The sequence below is a fragment of the Rhinopithecus bieti genome, unplaced genomic scaffold (assembly GCF_001698545.2).
Source record: "Rhinopithecus bieti isolate Rb0 unplaced genomic scaffold, ASM169854v2 scaffold_36410, whole genome shotgun sequence".
Classification (NCBI taxonomy): domain Eukaryota; kingdom Metazoa; phylum Chordata; class Mammalia; order Primates; family Cercopithecidae; genus Rhinopithecus; species Rhinopithecus bieti.
In genome coordinates this window covers 1,249,981-1,275,462 of record NW_016816076.1, presented here as the reverse complement: position 1 = coordinate 1,275,462, position 25,482 = coordinate 1,249,981, and the positions used below count along the sequence as shown (strand labels likewise).

At 45.4% G+C, this 25,482-nt stretch overlaps 1 protein-coding gene and 1 long non-coding RNA gene across 2 annotated transcripts in view; one reads left to right on the top strand and one right to left on the bottom strand.

Annotated features, from left to right (window-relative positions):
* LOC108516700 (EMILIN-2) overlaps positions 1-16,192 on the bottom strand; it is a 41,578-nt gene extending 25,386 nt beyond the window's left edge. The window contains exons 1-3 of the mRNA XM_017854304.1: positions 16,142-16,192; positions 15,627-15,893; positions 15,018-15,140 (exon numbers count right to left, since the gene is read on the bottom strand). Of these exons, the coding sequence (XP_017709793.1) occupies positions 15,018-15,140; positions 15,627-15,760 (257 nt within the window). The 5' untranslated portion in view covers positions 15,761-15,893; positions 16,142-16,192. The remainder of the gene's footprint in view (positions 1-15,017; positions 15,141-15,626; positions 15,894-16,141) is intronic.
* Positions 16,193-17,906: 1,714 nt separating this feature from the next.
* Positions 17,907-21,648, top strand: LOC108516709 (uncharacterized). The gene is made up of 3 exons (XR_001881912.1): positions 17,907-18,014; positions 19,286-19,459; positions 21,549-21,648. It is a non-coding gene; the product is annotated as an uncharacterized LOC108516709 (long non-coding RNA).
* The last annotated feature ends 3,834 nt before the right edge of the window (positions 21,649-25,482 follow it).

Genomic DNA, 25,482 nt, shown 5'->3' with positions numbered 1-25,482 from the left:
TGATCCGCCTGCCTCAGCCTCCCAAAGTGTCATATTACAGGTGTGAGCCACCACGTCTGGTCCATTATTATTTTATCTAGTGTTCTATATCTGTAATGTATTTCCCATCTCAGTTGTTCTTCAGAAACTCCGAGAGGTATCCTTAGTATACTATGTTATTTTGCCCACTCTGTAGTTCACCATATGTCTTCAGCTACTATATACAAATGATGGTACACACACACAGGAATCTATCCAACAACAAAAAGTAATCAACTACAGCCAGGTGCAGTGGCACACACCTGGAGTCCTAGCCACTCAGGAGGCTGAGGTGGGAGGATCGCTTGAGCCCAGGAGTTCAAAACAAGTCTGGGCAATATAGTGACATCCCATCTCAAAAAAAAAAAAAAAGAGTCAGTTACTGATACATACTACAACATGAATGAATCTCAAAATCTTTCTGTTCAATGAAAGAAGCCAGCCAAAAGAGAGTACAATCTGTATGACTATTTACATAAAACTTTAAAATATGCAAACTTATCCCTAGTGAGGGAAAGCGGATCAGCAGTTCCCAGGGAGGGGGTGCATGGGGAGAAACTGGAGGGAGGGATTAGCAAGGGATATGTTGACTGTGATGTTGGTTTCGCGGGTATATATGTCAAAATATTAAATTGTACAACTTCAAATATGTGGCATACTCATGTAAATTATATTTCAATTAAGCTTTTTTAAACTATGTAATTTCTGCATTAAGATATTTTTAAATCTCTTCAAATCTGTGAAAGCAAAGTACCAGAGTCTTTTCTTGACTATGCAATAATGTATTTCAATTACATAGAAACTAAAATCAGCATCATTAAGTCTTTGTCAAAGTTTCAGAATGAAGGTTTAACTAGATTTGTTTTTTAAAAAATCTATCAGATTACTCTTCATATACATAACCAATTGTTTCTGCCTATTGAGAACTCAGGTCTAATATTTACTTTTGTTCTTTTAAAGGTATTGGATCAATGATTAAGGAAGAAAGCCAAACAGGATTTAAAAAAAAAAAAAAAAACTCCCTTCAAACTGACATTGTGTAAAATAACACAAAACATGACAGATGTATATTAGCATTTTGAAAATATAACAAGAAAAAAGTCCAGGACCAGATGGATTCACAGCTAAATTCTACCAGACATTGAAAGAATTGGTACCAATCCTACTGACACTATTCCACAAGACAGAGAAAGAGAATCCTCCCTAAATCATTCTACAAAGCCAGTATCATCCTAATACCAAAACCAGGAAAGGACATAACAAAAAAAGAAAACTACAGACCAATACCCCTGATGCAAAAAATCCTTAACAAAATACTAGCTAACCAAACCAACAGCGTATCAAAAAGATAATCCACCATATCAAGTGGGTTTCCTACCAGGGATGCAGGGATGGTTTAACATATGTAAGTCAATAAATGTGATACACCACATAAACGAATTAAAAACAAAATCACACGATCATCTCAATAGATGCAGAAAAAACATTTAACAAAATCCAGCATGGCTTTATGATTAAAATCCTCAGTAAAATTGGCATACAAGAGATATACTTCAATGTAATAAAAGCCATCTATGACAAACCTACAGCCAACATAATACTGAACAGGGAAAAGTGGAAAGCATTCCCTCTGAGAACTGGAATAAGACAAGGATGGCCACTCTCACCATTTCTCTATTCAACATAGTACTGGAAGTCCCAGCCAGAGCAATCAGACTAGAGAAAGAAATAAAGGGCATCCAAATCAGTAAAGAGGAAGTCAAACTGTCATTGTTTGCTGATGATATGATTGTATACCTAGAAAACCCTAAAGACTGCTCCAAAAAGCTCCTAGAACTGATAAGAGAATCCAGCAAAGTTTCAAGATACAAAATTAATGTACACAAATCAGTAGTTCTGATACACACCAACAGTGACCAAGCTGAGAATCAAATCACAAATTCAACCCCTTTTACAATAGATGCAAAAACAAAAACAAAACTTAGGAATATACCTAACCAAGAAGGTAAAAGACCTTTACAAGGAAAACTACAAAACACTGCTGAAAGAAATCATAGATGACACAAACAAATGGAAACACATCCCATGTTCATGAATGGGTAGAATCAATATTGTGAAAATGACCATACTGCCAATAGCAATCCACAAATTCAATGCAATTCTCATCAAAATACCATCATCATTCTTCACAGAACTAGAAAAAACAATCCTAAAATTAATATGGAACCAAAAAAGAGCCCACACAGCCAAAGCAAAACTAAGCAAAAAGAACAAATCTGGAGGCATCACATTATCTGACTTCAAACTATACTATAAAGCTATAGTCACCAAAAAAGCATGGTACTGGTATAAAAATAGGCACAAAGACCAATGGAACAGAACAGAGAACCCAGATATAAACCCAAATACTTACAACCAACTGATATTCAATAAAGGAAACAAAAGCATAAAGTAGGGAAAGGACACCCTATTCAACAAATGGTGCTGGGATAACTGGCAAACCACATGTAGAAGAATGAAACTGGATCCTCATCTCTCACCTTATACAAAATCAACTCAAGATGGATCAAGGATTTAAATCTAAGACCTGAAACTATAAAATTCTAGAAGATAACATTGGAAAAGCCCTTCTCGACATTGGCTTAGGCAAAGACTTCATGACCGAGAACACAAAAGCAAATGCAACAAAACAAAGATAAATAGGTGGGACTTAATTAAACTAAAGAGCTTTTGCAAGGCAAAAGAACACTCAGCAGGGTAAACAGACAACCCAAGCTATAGTCACCAAAAAAGCATGGTACTGGTATAAAAATAGGCACAAAGACCAATGGAACAGAACAGAGAACCCAGATATAAACCCAAATACTTACAACCAACTGATATTCAATAAAGGAAACAAAAGCATAAAGTAGGGAAAGGACACCCTATTCAACAAATGGTGCTGGGATAACTGGCAAACCACATGTAGAAGAATGAAACTGGATCCTCATCTCTCACCTTATACAAAAATCAACTCAAGATGGATCAAGGACTTAAATCTAAGACCTGAAACTATAAAAATTCTAGAAGATAACATTGGAAAAGCCCTTCTCGACATTGGCTTAGGCAAAGACTTCATGACCGAGAACACAAAAGCAAATGCAACAAAAACAAAGATAAATAGGTGGGACTTAATTAAACTAAAGAGCTTTTGCAAGGCAAAAAGAACACTCAGCAGGGTAAACAGACAACCCACAGAGTAGGAGAAAATCTTCACAATCTATACATCTGACAAAGGACTAATATCCAGAATCTATAACAAACTCAAACAAATTAGCAAGAAGAAAACAAACAATCCCATCAAAAAGTAGGCTAAGGATATGAATGGACAATTCTCAAAAGAAGATGTACAAATGGCCAAAAAAAATATGAAACAATCCTCAACATTACTAATGATCAGGGAAATGCAAATCAAAACCACAATGTGATACCACCTTACTCCCACAAGAATGACCATAATCAAAAAAATTAAAAAATAATAGATATTGGCATGTATGTATGTGGTGAAAAGGGAACACTTCTACACTGCTGGTGGGAATGTAAACTAGCCCAACCACTATGGAAAACAGAGTGGGGGTTCCTTAAAGAACTAAAAGTAGAACTACCATTTGATCCAGCAACCCCACTACTGGGTATGTACCTAGAGAAAAAGAAGTCATTATATGAAAAAGAAACTTACACATATATGTTTATAGCAGCACAATTCACAATTGCAAAAATGTAGAACCAACACAAATGCCCATCAATCAACGAGTGGATAAAGAAACTGTGGTATAGGGCAGGGTGTGGTGGCTCACACCTGTAATCCCAGCACTTTGGGAGGCTGGGGTGGGTGGATCACTTGAGGTCAGGAGTTCGAGACCAATCTGGTGAAACCCCGTCTAAACTAAATATACAAAATTAGCCAGGCATGGTGGCGGGCACCTGTAATCCCAGCTACTCGGAGGCTGAGGTGGGAGAATCACTTGAATCCAGGAGGCGGAGATTGCAGCGAGCCAAGATGGCACCACTGCACTCCAGAGCCTGGGCAACTGAGTGAGAATCAGAAGAAAAGAAAAGAAAGGAAAGAAAGAAAGAAAAGAAAGATAAAAAAGAAACTATATATGATGGAATACTACTCAGCTATAAAAAGGGATGAGTTAATGGTATTCGCAGCAACCTGGATGGAGTTGGAGACTATTATTCTAAGTGAAGTAACTCACGAATGGAAAACCAAACATTATGTTCTCACTCATAAGTGGTAGCCAAACTATGAGGATGCAAAGGCATAAGAATGACACAATGGATTTTGGGGACTCAGAGGAAAAGGGTGGGAAGGGGCTGAGAAATAAAAAACTACAAACTGGGTTCAGTGTATACTGCTTAAGTGATGGGTGCACCAAAATCTCACAAATCACCCCTAAAGCGCTTACTCATATAACCAAATACCAGTCATTCCCCCAAAAACCTATGGAAATAAAAAAACAAAGAAACAAAAAAGAAAATACAACAAAAGGCGCTTCCTAATTGGGATTACTCATCTTCCGGTAACGATTCTGACAAGGAGTGTCTAGAAAGTGCTTTGCTCTTTGGTTCCAGACACGAGACACAGCAACATTTCTGCTTTCCCCCTGCACCGGCCGTGAGAAGCAGATCTGTGCCTTGCCTTGCCAGTTATTTTCAGCAACAATGCAACAGAATGACTCGCAAATCTCGAGAGTGGCCAGGAGGTGATGAAACTTGTTGTGATGGGAAAGGGCGCATTGCCCATCATGGCGGAGTGGGGGCCCTGACCTTGCTTCCTGGCACCAACAGGCTGCTGCTCCTGCTGAAAGCTGCCCAAGATCTCCAAGGTCGGAGACGCCTGACACAAACCAGGCCTGAGCACCGTCAGCACAGCAGACCAGACTCAAGGTTCTGGAATGTGTGAAATATTAAGAAAGGCTTGACCATGCCTCCCTGCTCCAGTCCTTCATTCAGAGGCTAAACGCAAGCCAGAGTCGCTTTAACTGAGAAAGGTTCTCCCAAGAAGGGCTGGATTGTGAAACTTGTTCCACACCCTAAGTTCTGTCGCAATCGCCCCCTCGGCTTTCCTCCTCCGTTTCAAGATATGTGGAAAAGCTTCAGTTAGCAGAAAAACAAGTAGCATTGTCACCACTATGGTTTAGAAAACATTTTTAGGTCTTTATCTCATTATCCTCTCACAACATCCCTGTCGAGCAGATGTAGGGAAACCACTTCAAGTAAGATGGAAACATCTTGTGCCTTGTCTTATGATGGACTGAAAGTAAATCTCTGTAAAACATAACCTAAGGAAGGCCGTGCATTAGGTAGAACCTGTGCAATCACAAAGGTGCACCGAGATGGGAAAAGTTGGGGAAAAGCTGCAAAGTCTCAGCAAATTCTTCCATCAAAATTATCGACTTAAAAAGCTTCACCTACACTGTTTTTTCTTTAACCAAACTTCTTTTAATTAAAACACATAATAAAATACATTGTCCTGAAAGGCTGACACTGCAAAGAGTAATTCTTAGGCGTATTCCCTCATCTTCTAATATTTTCTTAGGTGGAACAAAAAAAAAGGGCAGCTGAGTCCTTCTGGGTCCTGCTAAGTGACACACCCAGAAACGTTTGCCTTTACAGCACTTTCGAACCAGGAATCTGGCTCATTTGAATGCTCTTTACTTTGTTTCAGCACCCATCACCATTTTAAAACAGGAAGGAAAGAAGAAAACTTACTGGCATGTTTAGTTTTAGTCATTTCATTATTTTTCCTTCAGTGTGAACTGCTGTCATGTTGGAAAATGAGGGGCTCCTCCCTCGGTTCTCCCAGGGAAACAGTTCTTTGTAAGAAGTCATGCTCAGCTGTACCATGTTATCAAGTGGTTTGTTGTTATTTTTAAGCCCAGAAAACTACTTCATCAAGGATGGAAGCAGTTAACGCTGAGCAGTAAGTCATACGGCCAACAATAAATCAGAACTTTTGTGTGGCGGACTAGAAGGAATCTCACCACTGGTATAGTTTATCCCGTTTTCGATTTTTAAAAACAGGATATAAAGTTCTGTGTAACTGTTGGATGTGGCACCTACTTCATTATGTACACGCAGCACACGTTAGTAACATCTTAATATTAGGCACATGAGGAAGGGGATTTTTTTCTAAAAGAATTCAAGGAACACATCAGTGGCTGTGAGACAGATCACCTGGGGATTGGCACTAGTTTACCACCACTCCCAGCAACATCCAACATCTAGCTAATCTTTCTTTACGGGCCTACTCCAGGCACACAGACACCTGCAGAACCAGTAAGAAATCCTCAGGGGCCATTGTAGCATTGACCTTGACCATAACCATTTATGTGCATTCCCCAAAAGAGACTGCACTGCTGGCTCAGCTTCCAGTGTCATCTCTAAGAATTTCACTCAGTTTTTTTACATTTAAATTTTATTTTATTTTTTAGAGATGAGGTCTCACTACGTTGCCCAGGCTGGATTCAAACTCCTGGACTCAAGCGATCCTCCCGCCTCAGCCTCCCGGGTAGCTGGAATTACAGGAACACACCACCGTGCCCGGCAGAGCTTCACTTAATCTTTTAAAGTTCATCTTAGGCAAGTCAGCGTCATTATTATCTTAATTCACTGAATCTAACGATTTCAATTGTGAGAGTTTTAGCCTTTCTCCAATGTGTCAGTAAGCATTAACTTCAAACCCAAAGTTTTTCAAAGATAAGATCACCTGTGAGGCAACAACATTCCAAACCGACAACGAAAACAGTGAGTGTTCACCAGACGTGCCTGCTAGGTGTGCCTTACATTAGTGTGACAGCGCAAGTTTTAAAAGTTCTGTCAGCTGTGTTCCCGCCCTTGGGCCTCCTCCCCACAGCCCTGTCATGTAGACGTGAGGAAAGTGTGCCTCAGAAGGGCTAAGTGACTTGCCTGTGGTCACACAGCTTGGTGGTGGGAGACGTCAAGCTGCAGGCCAACTCTTCTATCTCCTCTTCCAGAGCACGTCAGCCACCCACCCAACCTGGATGCGACACCCCCAAAGCTCCCACCTGTTTGCCGTTCTTTACAGCCTGCCCCCACCTGCCTCCCCTTTTCTGGCTACCTCAGGGTTTTTAACTCAAATACCACGTGCCAATGTGGGCGGAACAGATGAACAGAGGAAGACCAATTACAGGGCTTAATTAAAACAAGTTCTAACAAAAAGCAAGCTGTTTTTTGTAAGGCCATTACCTCTCTTTGAATACTATTCTCTGTTCTGTACGACAAAGGTAGAAAGTGTAGCCCCTAAGCATGAAGTTCTTTTTCCAAGACCCCAGTCTCAGCCCTACCTAGTCTGCTGGCTGAACTTGTGATAAGAATAAAATAATGGTGTGGAAATGTTCTGGAAAAGCCAAAGGGCCCTGCAAGCAGAGCATCTCCTCCACTGGGAACCTAGGAAGAAGACAGGAACAAGAGAAATAAGAAACTTCAAAGAAAGGTCTGGAGATTTTAGGGGAGCAGCCCCAAGGGGCCAATAAGGAATGGAAACCCCAAGAAAGAAACTGAAAATAGCAAGAGTGTGCAGCTCTCCAGGATTGGGCGCCTGGGGTCCCAGCCCTCCCGGGCAGGAGTCTGACGCGAGCTCAGTCCTCCTCAGCTGACTCCAAGTTACCTTCGATGCCAAGGAACAAGCCTCCTAACAGCCAATTGATGGCGAAACTTTTGTTTAAAAGCTGAAGGAAAAAAAAATTCCCCCAAAGCTATACACAAAAAGTACTTTCTGAACTGAAAGTTATTCTGTTCCTGGAGATGTAGAAAACAGAAAATGGACTCTAGAAGATGTAAGCCCTCATTTTCTTCCCCCAGACCCCCACAGCTTTACATGTTCTATTCTGGGTTTTGTTTTGTTTTTGGACTCTGTCACCCAAACTGGAGTGCAGTAGTGTAATCATGGCTCACTGCAGCCTTCAACTCCCAGACTCAAGCAACCCTCCCACCTCAGCCTCTCCAGTAGCGGGGACTACAGGCATGTACCACCATACCCAGCTAGTTTATTCTATTTTATGTAGAGCCAAGGTCTCACTATGTTAATCAGGCCGGTCTTGAACTCCTGGGCTCAAGAGATCCTCTTGCCTCAGCCTCCCGAAGTGCTGGAATTACAGGCACGAGCCACCACGCCCAGCCAAATGTTGTGTATGTGTGTCTGTGTTTTTTTAAGCCACCTTTCCTGGCTGAGGTTATTCCGTAATAGACAAATTTTCTTCCGACTGAACAACCACCTGCTCCCCTCGGAACCTGAGGAGGATTAGAGGTGTTCTGAACGCAACAGAACTCAACACCTGCTGCAAATTCCTGGCGGGCATTATCTCAGCAGCACAGGCTCTGTGTGTTGGCCCCACCCAGATCCCTCCCCCGACTGATGAGATCTTTTTAGAAAAGAGCTAATAGGAAAAATTCCACCAAGATACAACCCAGGCCACGAGGGGGTGAGGAGGAGGTGGCCAGATGCTGATAAGCCCAAGTCAGTGTGTGGTGTCAGAAAGACAAAACTCTGGGCCCTACAGAAACTCAGCCCTGAGTTTGGAGGCAAAGTGAACTCAGAGGGAAGAATCCTGCCTCACCTCTGGGGTCCTTGAATTCTTCGCCAACAACGCAGCCTATCTGTGGACCGGACGCCTCCCAGTGCCTCCAAGACTAGAACCATCAGGCTGAGCAGGAGACGGCGGGACAATTTGGACGCATGAAAGAGAACAACGCCAGTCCAATAAAGAAAAGAAAGATTGTGCTGTTTTCTACCAGCCGTACATCCAAACACGACCAATGGGTATTGGAGGCTGTAAGACACGTCAGGCCCTTCCCTCCTGCCTTCCCACCCTGCCAGGGAGGCTGCCAGTTCAGCACCCACTGCGTTAGGCATCACACAGTCACCCTCAGCGTGCTCAGCCCGGCTGTGGGTTGAGACCTTCCAGGGTTGCCGGGTGTGGAGTGGGAGGAGTGTGAGGTTTGAAAATAACAGGCCTGGATTTGGAGGCAGGCTCTGCTGCTTCCTAACTACTTGCCCTCCTGTAAAACGGGGGTAATGACCCCAGAGGGTTGCTGTAAGGATGGAGAACAATGAACGTGGCGGGTCTCGTCACATTCTCATGATGCACCTTAAGGAAATACTCCCACCGCGGTCAGTCTCAATCCCACGGATGCCAACCTGCCCAGTGCCTCATACAAAGAATTCCAAGTCACTCCGATTCCAAGTCTCCACATACCTGTCCCTAAAACCAGCCCATGACCAAGGCAGAACCTCTCCACCTTTACAGCCACTCCGGAGAGTCCAGATTCAGAGGCTGCATCCACCACACTGACGGGCGATCGCAGGGAATATCCTAAGGGCTGGGGGGTGGCAGAGTCTACCAGACCGTTCAAGCTGCTAAGAGTTTTTAGAATTGGAAAAATTCCCCAATACAATGAAATTTTTAAGAGATTTGGCTTTATGAATGTAGAAGTAGAAAGTAAAACAATTCTCAGCCTCAGACCCACCTTGGGAATCAGGACTGAATGGCGAATGCCCAGCCTGCAGGTGTGTGCTGTTCAGAGTCCACAGGCCCTTCTGTATGACCCTTTCCTCCTCCTCCTCAGATCCTATTGAGCCACCCTTAGGAATTTATGGAGGGAAGACAAATCATGTTTTGTTGAAGCAATCCTGTGCCCGGAAGATGCAGAGCCCTCCTCACATCTAGTACCTGTGCACTAGAGAGAGACACAGAGAGAGAAGACATCCCAATTTTAAATTCCTAAGGGATGGTGAATCTTTATAGGTGTTAAGAATGATTATTGCAGGCCTGGTGCAACGGCTCATGCCTATAATCCTAGCACTTTAGGAGGCCAAGGCAGGCGGATCACTTGAAGTCAGGAGTTGGAGACCAGTCTGGCCAACACGGTGAAACCCCGTCTCTACTAAAAATACAGAAATTAGCTGGGCGTGGTGGTACAGGCCCGTAATCCCAGCTACTCAGAAGGCTGAGGCAGGAGAATCACTTGAACCCGGCAGGCGGAGGTTGTAGTGAACCGAGATGGTGCCACTGCGTTCCAGCTTGGGCAGCAGAGCGAGACTCCATCTCAAAAAAGAAAAAATGAATTATTATTGCACAATTACTTACACATAAGACTAGTATCACAACCATTAGGGCGTGGGCTTTAAATTCTTTTTCTGGAAGCCTGCTTTTAACACCATTCCCCTGTGACAAGTTTCATGCTGGCAGCTGAGCTCAGGAACATACGTGTGGAAGTCCTGAAGTGGTCAAGCTCATTGGTCCATGCAGTATATCCGATAACTCTCGCCTCTCTAATAACAGCTTTAAACAGTCTAATCTGCCAGTGTTTCATTAAAATAAGCCAACAAACTGTACAGTGTGAAAAATGGCAGTTCATGCATCATAGGAAAATGACCCACAGTAACGAGAGGGTTAAAGGCACATGCATGCATGTGCACACACATGTGAATGCACACGGAAATGCTTTCTCAACACTTTTATATGAGAATTGCCTTTTATGAAAGAAAGTGTAAATACTCTTAGTAGTTGAGTACTGTGCAACCTACCGAAAGCACACACTCAGACAAACAAACGGGCACATTCCCATTGCTATAGAGACAGAGGGCAGTCTGCAGAGCCCTGGACTAGCAGGCGGCTCAGTGGCTACCCTCACATGATCACAGGCAACTTAGGGAGTGGCTCATCTCAGTTTTCTCCTTGGTGAAATGGAGATAATGCCATTCAACCTGAAGGGCTGTTGCAGAAACTAAATAAACTAATATATGGAATGGAAAGCCCTAACACGGGGCCTGGCACATAGAAGGTACTTTATAGTATCAGAAAAGTCATTACTTAAAATGCCCACTTATCATAAAAAAAAAAAAAAACCCTTTTTGTTCCTGGTTTCACCTAACAATATTCAAATCAGCAAATCTGTGAATCTAAGGCTTTTTTTTTTTTTTTTTTTTTTTTGAGACCGGAGGGTCTCGCCTCTGCGCCACAGGCTGGAGTGCATGCGCTTCAGTCAGCAAGTCGCCTCCCGGTTCAACGCATTCTGTCTAGCCTCGCCTGGGGATACAGGCGGCTGTTGCCGCTAGTTTTTTGTATTTTTAGTACAGACGGGTTCAGATTAGCCAGGACTGGTTCGTCTCCTGACTCATGATGCGTCTCGGCCTCCCAAAGTGCTAGGATTACAGGCTTGAGCCACTGCGCCCGGCCGGCTTTTCATACATATAAATGGGGCACTGTCTCATCCTTCTGACAAGGCACCTGCGGCCTACAGTCAGTCTCTACAGCTAAGGAGGCTGGTAGGGCCCAACCACATGGCCAGGCGCAGAAGCCCTCCTCCTGTTATTTGAATGAGTACCTCCATCACACCCCATTTCCCAGCGGTTTCACCCTCAGTCTTGGAGCACTCTCTCTATGGCTACTTTACGTCTGTCCCCAGATAGGCAGAGCACTCTCTCTCTCTTTCTCTCTCTCTCTCTCTCTCTCTCTCTCTGTTTTAGACAGGGTCTCACTCTATCATCCAGGCTGGAGCGCAGTGACATGATCACAGCTCACTGCAGCCTCGAACTCCTGGCCTTAAGCAATCCTTCTATCTCAGCCTCCCGAGTGGCTGGGACTACAGGTGTGCACCACCATGCCCTACTATTTTTTTAAAAAAATTTTTATAGTGATGGGGTCACACTATGTTGCCCAGGCTAATCTCAAACTCTTGGGCTCAAGTGAGCCTCCCGCCTCGGCCTCCCAAAATGTTGGGATTACAGGCATGAGCCACCCTGCCTGGCCCAGAGTTCTCTCTAAGTAATTATTTACCTGCTTGGCTACTATCTAACTTTTTTTCCCATCAGAGCCTTTTCCCCATCATATCGTTTTCTGCGTAACTAAGTTTCTTCATGACTCACTCCCTCAATCTCACACAAATTACAATGCCTGCACCCCACTGACCTGAATAGTCTCTTTCTGCAGAAACAACTGCTTCCTGCTCACTAACCCATGGCTTTTCTGGAGCCTGAAGCCTCCAGGACTTCTCCTGAGTCTCTAAGATGGGGTTTCCTCTACCAATATCTTTGCTTCACTCTCTCTCCTTGCCTGGCTCTTCCTCTTCCTTCCCCTCCACTATTCCGAAGAACTCAGCTCTGCTCAACCATGTCAAGGCCTCAATGACGCCAACCTGTCACTGTCACTGTCAACTGCAGAAATGTGTTTCTATCTCCCGCATCTCGGCCAACCTCCAGCCCTGTACTTCCAACACTGCTCACAAATTATCCCTCAGTCACTCTAGGGTGAGTTTCTGAAGAACCTTCTTTTCCAGCCTGGGCAACATAGTGAGACCTCATCCCTAAAAAAATAAAAATAAAAAACTAGCAGGATGCTGTGACTTGTGCTTGTAATCCCAGCTACTCAGGACGCTGAGCTGGGAGGATCGCTTGAGCCCAAGAGTTAGAGGTTGCAGTGAACTATGATGGTGCCACTGCACCCCAGCCTGGGTGACACGGTGAGACCCTGTCTCTAAAAAACAATAATAATAAAAACTCAACTTTCCTTCCACAGGTCCCAGGTGACTCAGGCTTCTGGATTCCTCAGAAAAAAACTGATCAATTCCATGTGAAACAGCCATTCCTCCTTGTTAAGTATAAAAAGAAGGCTCCTTCCTTTGTCTTCGTTCATCCACCAATTCTCCAAACTTAGGGGCCAGACATGGTGGCTCACGCTTATAATCCTAGCACTTTAGCAGGCTGAGGTGGGCCGATTGCCTGAGCTCAAGTTCGAGACCAGCCTGGCCAACAGGTTGAAACCCTGTCTCTACTAAAATACAAAAAAAAAAAAAAAAAAAAAATAGCTGGACATGGTGGCATGCACCTGTAGTCCCAGCTACTCGGGAGGCTGAGGAATGAGAATTGCTTGAACCCAGGAGGCAGAGGTTGCAGTGAGCCAAGATCACGCCACTGCATCCCAGCCTGGGTGACATGGTAAGACTCTGTCTCAAAACAAAACAAACAAACAAAAAAGAAACCTTAGGAAGCATTCCTCAGTTGAAAAATAAGGTAAACCATTCGGTCCCACCCCTAAAGATACTGAAAAAGGTCAAGACTGAATTTACTGCTGAAACTAAGGTCAAGATTTTCAAGTTCATCAGCTCAGTCTGTCTTTGTTTCTTAAACTTCACACTTACAGTGCAGTACTTAAAATGTAAAAATGCACTTGAATTGTTTACGTGGTTATTACTGAAGAAAAACACCCAGGTCACTTATTTTGGCTTTAATAAAACAACAGAAACATCTGTCATTTTGTATAACAATTCTGTTGTCCTACTCACTGGGTGGCAAAAATGCACTCCCACTGCCTTGCATTAACCTACGAATCTGGAGGCGATTCACTCCCCACTGACAACCAAGTTTCACTGAGTTTTGGTCAAATAGAACAATTAAATCATCCTTTGGTTTTCCAAGCAGCTAGAATAATTTGAGAAAATAAAAACAAGCCATCTTTTAAACAAAAATGCATTACCTCCCGAAATGAAAAATTCATTTATCTCCAAATTGTCACCAGTAAGTTTTAAGGTTATAGCAAGCCACAACATGCAGTTCTTGTATAAGATGAATAAAATATTCCTAATAACTCAATTCTAATTTTAAACAAATGCATTCAAACTGAGTTGAATACTTAATTTGTATCACTCCCACAAGGTATAAAAACCTTGCTTGGTTCTGATGTCACTGACTGCTGGCCGTAGACGATGAGGTCTCAATCTTACTAAGAGATTAAGGTCGGATGACAGTATGGTATCTCTCTGACAATGTATCCCACTCAAAGAGACAGCCTAGCTGGGCATTCCATTTCAGCGTTTTCCACTGTATATTAGGAAGTGGGGACCTCGTCTAAGTTTCTGTTTTGCTTTGTTTTTGCCAAGCAGGAATTAGCTGAACCCTGTTGGCAGCTCCTCCAGCAGCCCACGTGGGGTAGACCCAGCCACCACTTCCCACAGGACTTCAGGCTCATGTACTGTTCTCTGGAATAAGGTTTCCTGGAGTACAAGTTCCAGTCTGTCCCTTGGTTTGGCCAAAGACAGATCCGCCTACTGACTATTCTCTGCTATAATGACAACTGTGCTCTAAGACAAACAACTTCTTCTTAGTGGGAAACAATTAATTTCAGCCATCACATGTGCTCCTCAACAGCCATTTATTCACACTGGCCCATCTTCCGATATCAGACTGACACAAAACCCCAAAGACTTGCCCGATGACAATTGAATGAGTGTCATGTATTTAACGGCATTTGTACTTTATTGCATTGCTTCCTGCTTGTTTAAGATGGTGAAATCTTTATAAGCAAAGAGATGATTAATTCTTCCCCGTCTTTAACGGCCATTCTCTCCCACAATCTCTAGCGAATCTCCAAATCTAAGTTGCGGGGAGGTATGCTGGGGAACCACACTTTTAAGCAAAATGTTCCTGAGGTTTTAGCTCAGACATCTACAAGACTGGAAGATTCCGTTTTATGGGGACATAGGGACAGAACTCACTCGTTTTAGAGCACTACATAGCCAAACCTCTCAACGAATCCTACATTGAAAAGTCTTTAGCAGTATACATTTTGGAATCTTCTGTGTGCCCCAGAACACACAATATGGATCTAATTAGATTCAGCTGCCTTATGTTAGAAACAAACATTGAAAGGAAAAAAACAGAAGTAGGAGTGGGAACTTTGTTCATCCTCTCGTATGCCCCCGCACGCCTCCCAAGGCGTGCGCATCCTACCCGCTCACTCCGGCAGCACACGCTCCCTAAACACCCCAGCGTGGCCGGTGCCCCGCGCAGCGCTCTGAGCGCTTTTCCGCTGCTGGGTTTTCACCGGATCTGGAAGAGATTTACAGGAGGATTGGAGCCCAGCGCGGCAACCCCACCCCACCCCCACCGCCCCGGCCCGGGCGCGCCCCGCCCGCTCCCCGGCTCCAGGACTTACACCAGCGCGGACGGACAGGGCATCTGGTTCCAGGCACAGTTGTACTGAGCCTGAATAAAACTCTCACTTCCCTCCAGCACGGAGCAGCTCACATTCTTGTTCACGATGTAGGCGCACCAGTTCCTGGGGTGCAGGAGAGAGAGGGAGAAGGGCACGGTGTAAACCTGGAGAACAATGAGGCCAGGGGAGAGGGGACGGCAGCCCCAGACCGCGCGAGGGTCGGGGGGAGGGCCGTCGCCCTCTGCGGAGGCGGGAGCTTCACAGAGCAGACGCCGGAGGGTGCCCGGGTGCGCCTCTGGAGAGCGCGCGCCTGGACCCGACCAAGACGGGAAAGAAGAGCACTCACGGTCCCAGGGGCTCCTGGAATTCCTGGGAGTCGTTTTCGGACCAGCCGGGTCTGCGGGACACTCTGCGCCCACGCCCCCGGAGTCAGCTCTGCCTGAGGCGCCGGCGGCGCAGCGCGCGGTCACCCAGAGAAGGAGCCGCCCGGGGAAATCCAAGGGAGACCCCCGGCTGCCGCTCGTCGTCTTTGGCAGGGCAGCTCCAGGGCTCAACTGGGGGCCAGGGAGGGGTAGGCGGTTTGGGGCCAGCCGAGGGGCGCGCACTTACTTGTTCCTAGCGCTGGGCCGCGCGGGATACCCGGGCTGCGGGCCGGCATGGCACAGCCCCGCGCAGCCCAGGGCCAGCAGCACCAGCGCCCAGCGCCAGGGCGCGCGGGGCCAGGGCTGTGTCGGCTGCCACATCCTGCGCGCAGCGGGCACTTCCCGCCTGCCCGGGTCCGGAGCGCGGCGGATCGGGGCACCGGCCACAAGGTTGCTGGCGGCCAGGGCGCCGCCCGCGAAGGCAGGAGGCTCGGGCGCTTCGCGGCGCTCCAACCCGCGCTCTGCGGCCGCNGCGGGCCGGCATGGCACAGCCCCGCGCAGCCCAGGGCCAGCAGCACCAGCGCCCAGCGCCAGGGCGCGCGGGGCCAGGGCTGTGTCGGCTGCCACATCCTGCGCGCAGCGGGCACTTCCCGCCTGCCCGGGTCCGGAGCGCGGCGGATCGGGGCACCGGCCACAAGGCTGCTGGCGGCCAGGGCGCCGCCCGCGAAGGCAGGAGGCTCGGGCGCTTCGCGGCGCTCCAACCCGCGCTCTGCGGCCGCCCCCTCCGGCTTCTCGTTCCTACTTCTCCTTTTGCAGCCCTGTGCGCCCTGCGCTTCTCCTCGGTCCCTCAATGACGCACAGGTCCCCCCGGGTGCCGCCCTCTTTATTTCACTTCCCTCTGCGAAACGTGACTCTCCCTCCACCACGTCTCCCTGTCTCCAGTCCCTTCGCTTCTCGGCAGGGGGCTTGGGGTGGAAGAACTAAAGGGTTTGGGATAAGGGTCTATGTTACAGAATTTGCAATTACTCATTCCTTTGGTCTCTTCCCAGATGCCGAGCAACTCCGCCTCCCACCTTCCAACAGGCGCGCTCCCGGCCCCTCGGGACGCGGCCGCCGTCGGCGAGTCTGGCTGTCCTCGCGTCGTGCCTGGGTGCCAGCCTCCCGGGGTGAATGAGGGACATGTTTATCAGTCCCGCGGGGAGAGGAGTGGGGACTCGACTTGGATTTCCTCCTCGGGCAAGACACGGCCATTCCCCCACCACCTCCATGGACTTATAGAGTCCAGGGGGAAATGAACGCTGGTTCTCTTCTTTCTTTACCCATCTCTGCCTTAGGAATCATCTAACAGTTTCCGAGTCCACGTGGGGGGCGGCAGGACAGGACAAGCCACAGCCCCACCAATTCCCAGTGGCTGCTGCAGCTCGGAGTCCAGCTCCACAATTTTTGAAAGGTGATCTCACAGCCTCTGCTTCTGAGGTCCTACTGTGAACTTTCTTTTTCTATTGAAACTAAGGCATTTACTCACCTTTGCTTCTCAACAGTTCAGGCACTGCTAGACATCTGTCTTAAACTTTCTTGTGTGTTTTCTGCCTATTCTTGAGTTACACTAATCTCCACCAATTTCTTTTTGGGATGAAGTACTGGAATGTTAAATAAAATCACCACCCAAGTGCTGTATTCTAAGGAGTGTTGGAAAGAGTTATGTATTTGAGATGACCTGCTGCATCTAATTAATGTACAGGGTCGTCAATGACATGATTACCAGACTCCACAGATAAACTGTGGCCTCTGTGAGCTAACCAGACGCTGTTAGCCATGACTTGTCAAGTGAATAAAGCTTTGCTGTGGGCCAGGCGGGGTGGCTCATGCCTGGAATCCCAGCACTTTGGGAAGCCAAGCCGGGTGGATCACCTGAGGTCAAGAGTTCAAGACCAGCCTAACCAACATGGTGAAACCCCGTCTCTGCTAAAAATACAAAAAAGAAAAAAAAATTAGCCGGGCATGGTGGCACATGCCTGTAATCCCAGCTACTTGGGAGACTGAGGCAGGAGAATCGCTTGAACCCGGGAGATGGAGGTTGCAGTGAGCCGAGATCTCACCACTGCACTCCAGCCTGGGCAAAAAGAGTGAAAATCCGTCTCAAAAAATAAAAAATAAAAAGGTTTCCTGTGTTCCTCCTCTACTAAATGAAGCCATTGGTCTATTTTGTTTCTACTGTTCTTTGATGGTGTTGTTGGACCTTTTGATTTGCAGATGAAAGAAAGAGAAGTCCCTAAGTAGAAACTACAAGGGCCAAGCAGAAGATTATACCATGTAAGGACATCATCTGTCCCTGGACTCTAACGGAAGATCATGCAAATAGTGGACTGAAGTCATCCCAGCCTTCAAAAGAGCCACCGTGGGGGGGGGGAAATCACAGAAAGGGATAAAAAGCTGTCTTTCGTAACCCAATCTGTATCTTTCTGTGTGACTTCCCTATCCTGCCTGTCCTAACACCATCTCGGCCGGAAAGACCCATAGAATAGAAACAGAGTATAGAAATGAAGAAGGGGAAGAGGGGAAAAAATGGAGGAAACGCACAAGTTGTGTGTGTCTACAACTAGCAGAGAACAACTCCAACGTGTCTCTGATACAGGTAAATCTCAAACTTGAAAGTGTGTTGAACTGATCAAGTCAATCTGTTTTTTCTGTCCAATCAAAGTTATACTAGGAAGTTGTCCAAGAGTATAAGGACCAACTTTTCATTGAGATGACCACAATACTATATTTAATCAGCTATTAATAGCATTTATCGGTAAATAAATTTCATTCTGAGCATCTGTTACAAGCTAGGCATTGTGCAAAAATACTGAGGATTCGTGAGTGAGCCCAAACTGACACGGGGCCTGTGTTTGGAGGGCTTCCAGGCATTGCCATGCAATGAAGGGTGTTAGAGTTCCTGATGGACAGTCAACTAAGTGAGCTAATGTTTATTGCACGTCTTTCTCTAGACACAAGCCCATGTATGTTTTTGTGGGCCTGCGCTGGGAAGACAGAAAATTCTTGACTTTCAGAAGGTTACTTCCCTCTTTTGTATTATTTATTTATTTATTTATTTATTTATTTATTTATTTGGGGGAAAGGGTCTCACTCTGTCACCCATGCTGGAGTCCAGTGGCGTGATCATGGCTCACTGCAGCCTCGAGCTCCCAGGCTCAAGCAATCCTCCCACCGTAGCCTCCCACGTAGCTGAGACCACAGGTGTGTGCCATCACACTCAGCTAATTTTTCGAATTTTTGGTAGAAATGGGATCTCACCATGTTGCCCAGGCTGGTCTTGAATGCTTAATCTCAAGTCATCCTCCTGCCTTGGCTTTTTAAAGTGCTGGGATTTCAGGCATGAGCCACTGTGCCTGGCCTATTATTCCCTTCTTTTACTTTTTTGGTTTTTTTTCTCTTGAGATGGAGTCTTGCTCTCTCATTCAGGCTGGAGTACAGTGGTACAATCATGGCTCGCTGCAGCCTTGATATCCCTGGGCTCAAGCAATCCTCCTGCCTCAGTCTTCTGAATAGCTGGGACTACAGGCGCACACCACCATACCAGGCTGATTTTTTGTACGCCATCATAGCTCACGATAGCCTGCAACTCCTGGGCTCAAGTGATCCTCCTACTTCAGTCTTCTAAGCAGCTAGGAGTACAGACACACACCACCATGTCCAGCTAATTTTTTATTTTTTGTAGAGATGGGAGGGGGTTCTTACTTGGTTGCCCAGGTTGATCTTGAACTCCTGGTTTCAAGCAGTCCTCCTGCCTTCGTCTCCTAAAGTCTTGGGATTACAGGTGTTAGCCACTGTGCCCAGCCGCAAGGTTATTTCTTGATTTGAGGCCAAGATCCCAAGAGACCCTCTTTCTTTTCTCTTTTCCAGCTGGAGGAAGGGATGCAACAAACTCAGGAACCAGAATGCCTTGCACAAGAAACAAGACAGAGGGAAGCTTCTGGAGGATAGAGAGCTTCAGCACATTAAAAAACAGACTAATTGGGCAGGACTTCTGATCCCTGCCATGAACAATGATGTGGATATGCTGCCAGAAAGCTGCAGGTATGAATTGTTTACAAGCTGCCAACTGCCTTAAATGAGCACTTGAAAACTGTGTTTTCTATAACAATCTGAAGGAATTTCTTCTACTTTGAAAACAAGTGTCCCATAGTAACTTGGGACGCACACCCTTGATTGTGTGACCAACTTACCTAAAGCAAAAATTCAAGGAAGAACTACTTCATTATGAATGGGTCATTCATACAATCTATTCTCTCATTCACTTGTGGATCATGACATAAGCTGTTCATCAGGTTCTGTGCGTGCTTAGGGACGGTTGTCTTGGAAGCAGTGAGCCTCTCGGGCCTCCAGCCCACCCAGGTGCCCCCTCCACCCTTCCATTGCCTGCTGGAAAAGGAGGGTGACTATCACTGAGGCAGCAGGCAAATACATTTCCCCTAGCCCCACCCCAGCCATCTGCACAGGGACATTTGATCAAGATGAACTGATTTGCATCTAGGATGTGGTCAAGAATCATAAGATTGGCCTGGGCTTTCCGCCCTTCTGATCCCTCATCTGTTTTTGGTTTTTTTTTTTTTTGGATATAGGGTCTTGCTCTGTCACCCAGGCTGAAATGCAGTGGTGCTACCATGGCTCACTGCAGCCTCCACTTCTCAGGCTCAAGCAATCCTCCTACCTCAGCCTCCTGAATAGCTGGGACTACAGGCACATGCCACCTCATCTGGCTAATTTTTATCAATTTTTTTGTAGAGATGGGTGTCTCACTATGTTGTCAGGTTGGTCTTGAACTCGTGGGCTCAGGCGACCCTCCCGCCTTGGCTCTTTACTTTCTGGAGTTCAAAAAAACTGTTCCCTGGATTTCTAGTGTACTTTTAGGTATCTTTATTGCTTCCTAGTTCTGCTTAGTTAATGATGGAAAAAGAAAGTTCTTGAAGACTAGATATCTTGAATAAAAGACATCCTTCATTCTTTTAAAAACAATGCAGTTTAATAGGGAAAGAGAAATATCCCCGAGAAAAATGAACTGGCTGCAGCATCTAGCCTGTTCTGTGTTCTGGAATGCCAGGGGGTGGGCGATACAATTTTGTTTAGCTCCATTTGAAATAGGCATTGTGTTGGAGAGGGACCTTCAGAACAGTTTTTTTTCTTTTCTTTTTGAGATAGTGTCTGGGTCTGTCAACCAGGCTGGAGTGCAGTGGTACAATCGGGGCTCACTGCAGCCTTGACCTCTTGGGCTCAGGTGATCCTCCCACCTCAGCCTCCTGAGTAGCTGGGACTACAGGTGCACCATACTGAGCTAGTTTTTGTATTTTCAGTAGAGACAGGGTTTCCCCATGTTGCCCAGGCTGGTCTGGAACTCCTGAGATCAAGCAATCCACCTGCTTCGACCTCCCAAGTGCTGGGATTACAAGCACGAGCCACTGCACAAAGCCCAGAACAAATTCAGTGAGACTCCAGACTTCAAAATTTATAAATAACAGCTGCTTTCTTGTCAAAGGCTTTGATAAAACAAATCAAATCAAAACAAAGAACACTTGCCCTCTTCAGTTTTTCTTAACTTACTTATTTGTAAATATCTCCTTTGCTATACAAAGCTAAGGAGTCAAAAATCTCCTTATCCTTTGAACCTGACAGACCTTGTCAACTGACTGATTAGATGACACTCTTAAGGACTATGGCCGTTATTTTAATCATCTTTCGTGAGAGATGCCAGGAGGAAATGTTTCTACGTTGATTAGGGGCGTGTGCCTTAATACATTGTACACTATCACCTGGCCTGGGAGTTTCAAAACTGTGAAAAATTGAAATCACATGGAGAAAAAGGGTTTTCAGAATTCATGCAGGAGCATTAGTGTACTGTTCAAAATATGACACCCTCACCCGCTTAGCTGAATGATCTTGGACAAGCAATACACCCCTCTATGCTCCATGTTCTCCTCTGAAAATTGGAATCACTCATCTGGCTGTGGGGAGGATTCATTGGATTGCCAGATGTAAACTGTTAGCATCGTGCCTGGCACTCAGTGAAAGGAGGGTGAATATTCACCATTGTTACTGACACACCCACATCAGTAACAGTAACAAATCTGGAGTAATGCTCAGGGGCTGTATCATTCCTTTTGTTTTCCAGTCAACATGGAAGCTGACCATCTACTGCAGTTCCTTCCGAACATGAAGTGTGAAGAGTGCATGTGTATAACTCAATCAGAATGGCCCTCAGTGCGATTGTCCAGAATAGAATACTGCGCTCTGGGGAGCTCACACCTGTGGTCCCAGCACTTTGAGAGGTCAAGGTGAGCAGATCACCTCGGGGCAGGAGTTCAAGACCAGCCTGGCCAATATAGCAAAACCCATCTCTAATCAGAATGCAAAAAATTAACTGGGTATGGTGGCAGGTGCCTGTAGTCCCAGCTACTCTGGAGAATTGCTTGAACCTGGGAGGTGGAGGTTGCAGTGAGCCGAGATGGTGCCATTGCATTCCAGCCTGGGTGACAGAAGAAGACTTTGTCTAGAAAAACAAGAATACTGACTTCTAGCCCAGTTTTCTTTCTGCTGCTCCCCAGAGAAAGCAGGTAGCTCAGCTTATTGTTTAGAAAATTTATCTTCTATACAGCAAAGGAATTTATTTTAGAACAAGTCAATGAGCTCTTTGAGAGATTAATAATGCTGCATAAATAAATTCAGATCATCGGGCAATTCAACAGTGAAGATCTTCCTCAAAAAGATGAAATCAGTTACTCCCATATCCCTTAATTTTTTCCAGATGTTTCTTAGATCTAAGAATACTTTCTACAGTTAACAGTATGCCATACACTGCATTTGAGATGTCATCGCTGACACACTTATGGTATGGTTTTGAACACATTTTTTTCATCATAAGAAATAACTGACAAAAATAGGCTCTTAGAATTTTTTTGCGTGTCTCTTTCCAAGAGAGCTATAATAGCGTAGGCAATAATGTCTTCATTTACATGAGCCACATCAAACTATGTTGTAGTTCATCATTTATTTATGGAATGTGAGTTGATTGTTCTGGAATCTAGGCAAAATGTATTTGGTGATTCTGAAATAAATTATTAAATTTTAGCACAATCATGGTCTATACTCAAAATAGGATGGACTAGTCATGAACAAGTTAACTCTTTCTAGCATTTCAGACTGAGCAATTCCAAACAATATTTAAGTACAGTCAGTTCTCTTTATTTGCAGTATTTACATTTTATAAAGTTGCTGTGAACGCCGAATTAGCAAATATCGAACAATTGCTTCTAAGAAATACAGCATTAGGTTCTTGCAAGCCTCTGGCCAAAAAGTGCTTTTATCAATCAAGCAATACAGAACTTTGTTTTATGTGTGTTTTTATTTAAAGATACCTAATTTAATATATCTTTTTGATTAACACTGAACTCGTGGCCAATGCAACTATAACTCATATGGAAATGATGCTTAACACACACACACACACATTTTCTCCATAAGGCACATCATAGCCTTCTTGTGCAAGAACATTACACAATCCTTCAGCACTATGCCTGGGAGCCATTTTAAACAGTGGAATTGTTACCGGCAATTCCGTATCTGTAGGGAGTCTGCAGCAACCTCAATTCTTGCCTCCTCAAAAGAAAGAATTCAACTAAGGGGCATAAGGCAGAAGGAGAGGCTCTGCCTTCCCCAGCCCACTGACTCAAATTTTAATCTCTTTTGGCAACACCCTCACAGACACACCCGGAATCAATACCGAGCCTCAAACATGCTAAGATTGCCCTGAGTGAGAGTCTTATCTCCTGTAGAGAAAGCTGAAATTCTGGAAAAACAGATGCAAGCTCTTATCATGCAAGTGGCTGACCTGCAATGAAAGGTGCAGGCACAACCTTGCTAGGTGTCTACTGTTAAAGTGAGGGCATTGATTGGAAAAGAATGGGACCCTTGGAATGGGGACGTGTGGGAGGATACTTAATCTGGTGGGCACAATCTAATCAGCTGCTGGCTATTAAAGCAGGCAGAAAACCGTGAAAAGGAGAGACGGGCCTAGCCTCCCAGCCTACATCTTTCTCCCGTGCTGGCTGCTTCCTGCCCTCGTACATCAGACTCCACGTTCTTCAGTTTTGAGATTCAGACTGGCTCTCCTTGCTCCTCAGCTTGCAGACAGCCTATTGCAGGACCCTGTGATCATGTAAGTTAATACTTAATCAAATATATACATATATATCTATATATAGTTCTGTCCCTCTAGGGAACCGTTGCTAATACAGAAGGTCATATAGCAGTTAAACTCTGCCATCTTGTCTTGTGGTCATGCTTGAGCCCACTCACCCAGCTCCTGAGATCTTATCTGGAAGCTGCTTATCACCACCTTCAGGTGTTTTCTATCTATTGGGAGCCTGCCCTTCCCTGGCTCTGGCTGAGACCAATTGTTAATTTAGCGAGACAGTTAACAGCTGCAGAACCATCACCTGATGGTCGCCGCACATTCCCGGTGTGTGTTGGGGGGCGCCGCAGGGGAACTCTCTCCTGCCCTGCTCATGCCTGACTGACTACTATAAAAAAATCAACAAAAAGCACAAAATGCAAAAAATAGAGTACTGAATTTACCATGAAAGGATACTTACCTACAAGTGTGAGCGGGAACAAGAAGGCAGGCTGTGGCTTTCTTGTACATTGCTGGGAACACACATCAGGCAGCACACATTTCTCACCGCTGTGCGCATATCCACAAATGACCATGAAAGTGCCATAAATGTCACTCTTGAGGCTACAGATTTCAGTGAGTGAATTCACAAATAGGAAATCCATGAATAATGAGAATTAATTATATTTCTACTGTCAGGGAATAATAAGTAAATGCCACCTGGGGGTGGGTGAGGTGAAGAAAAGTTCTTGGAATTTTGTGACCGTCAAAAGATTTCTTTATTCATTGAGAATATTGAGGGCTGGATGCAGTGGTTCACGCCTGTAATCCCAGCACTTAGGCAGGCTGAGGCGGGTGGATCACCTGAAGTCAGGAGTTCGAGATGAGGCTGGCCAACATGGTGAAAACTCCTCTCTACTAAAAATACAAAAATTATCTGGGTGTAGTGATGTGCACCTGTAATCCCAGCTACTCAGGAGGCTGAGGTGGCAGAATCACTTGAACCCGGGAGGCGGAGGTTGCAGCGACCCGAGATAGTGCCACTGCACTCCAGCCTAGGTGACAGAGTGAGATTCAGTCTTAAAAACAAAAAAAGAATATTGAGGACATGTTGCATATTGAACGGTGTACCAGGCAATCTGGGCGCCAGAGAAAAGCAGTTCTAGTCCTGTCCCATCATAATGGACGAGTAAGGCACAGACAGATGAAAAGAAGCAGTGACTTAGGAACACTGTATATTACGCTCAACAAACAGAAGATAGCATAGTAAAAACCTGTGTACTGGGTGGTGGTGAAGAAATCGACCTTGAGGCAATCAGAAAAGTTGAATATTAATTAGGAAAGACTGTGGAGTAGTGTGGGTTTGAGCCGAGTGTTCTCTTTCTTGTTTGGTTTGGTTTTGTTTTAAATCAGCCATGATATCCAAAATGAATGTGATTTGCAAGAGAAGAGGGAATAGTTAATGTGACCTTGTACATTGGATGTTTGTAATAAATAAGGAAAGGCAGGGCTGGCTGGTAGATTAGCTAGATTGAGATACACGGCCCTGCAGTAGCCAGGAGGGAGGGAGGGCAGGTAACCAGGTGAGATTGAGGAGCAACGGACTTGAGGAAAGGGTGCAGGATATGCCACTGTGAAAAGATGCAGTGGGCCACGCACAGTGGCTCACACCTGTAATCCCAGCACTTTGGAATCATTTGAGGTCAGGCATTCAAGACCAGCCTTACCAACATGGTGAAACCCTGTCACTACTAAGAATACAAAAATTAGCCAGGTGTGGTGGGGTGCACCTGTAATCCCAGCTACTCAGGAGGCTGAGGCACAAGAATTGCTTGAACGCAGGAAGTGGCTGCCTCAAAAAAATAAATAAAAATTTAAAAAGACACAGTAAAGGCTGGTGGGGAAAAATCCCAAAAACTCTAGTTTGTTTTCTCCC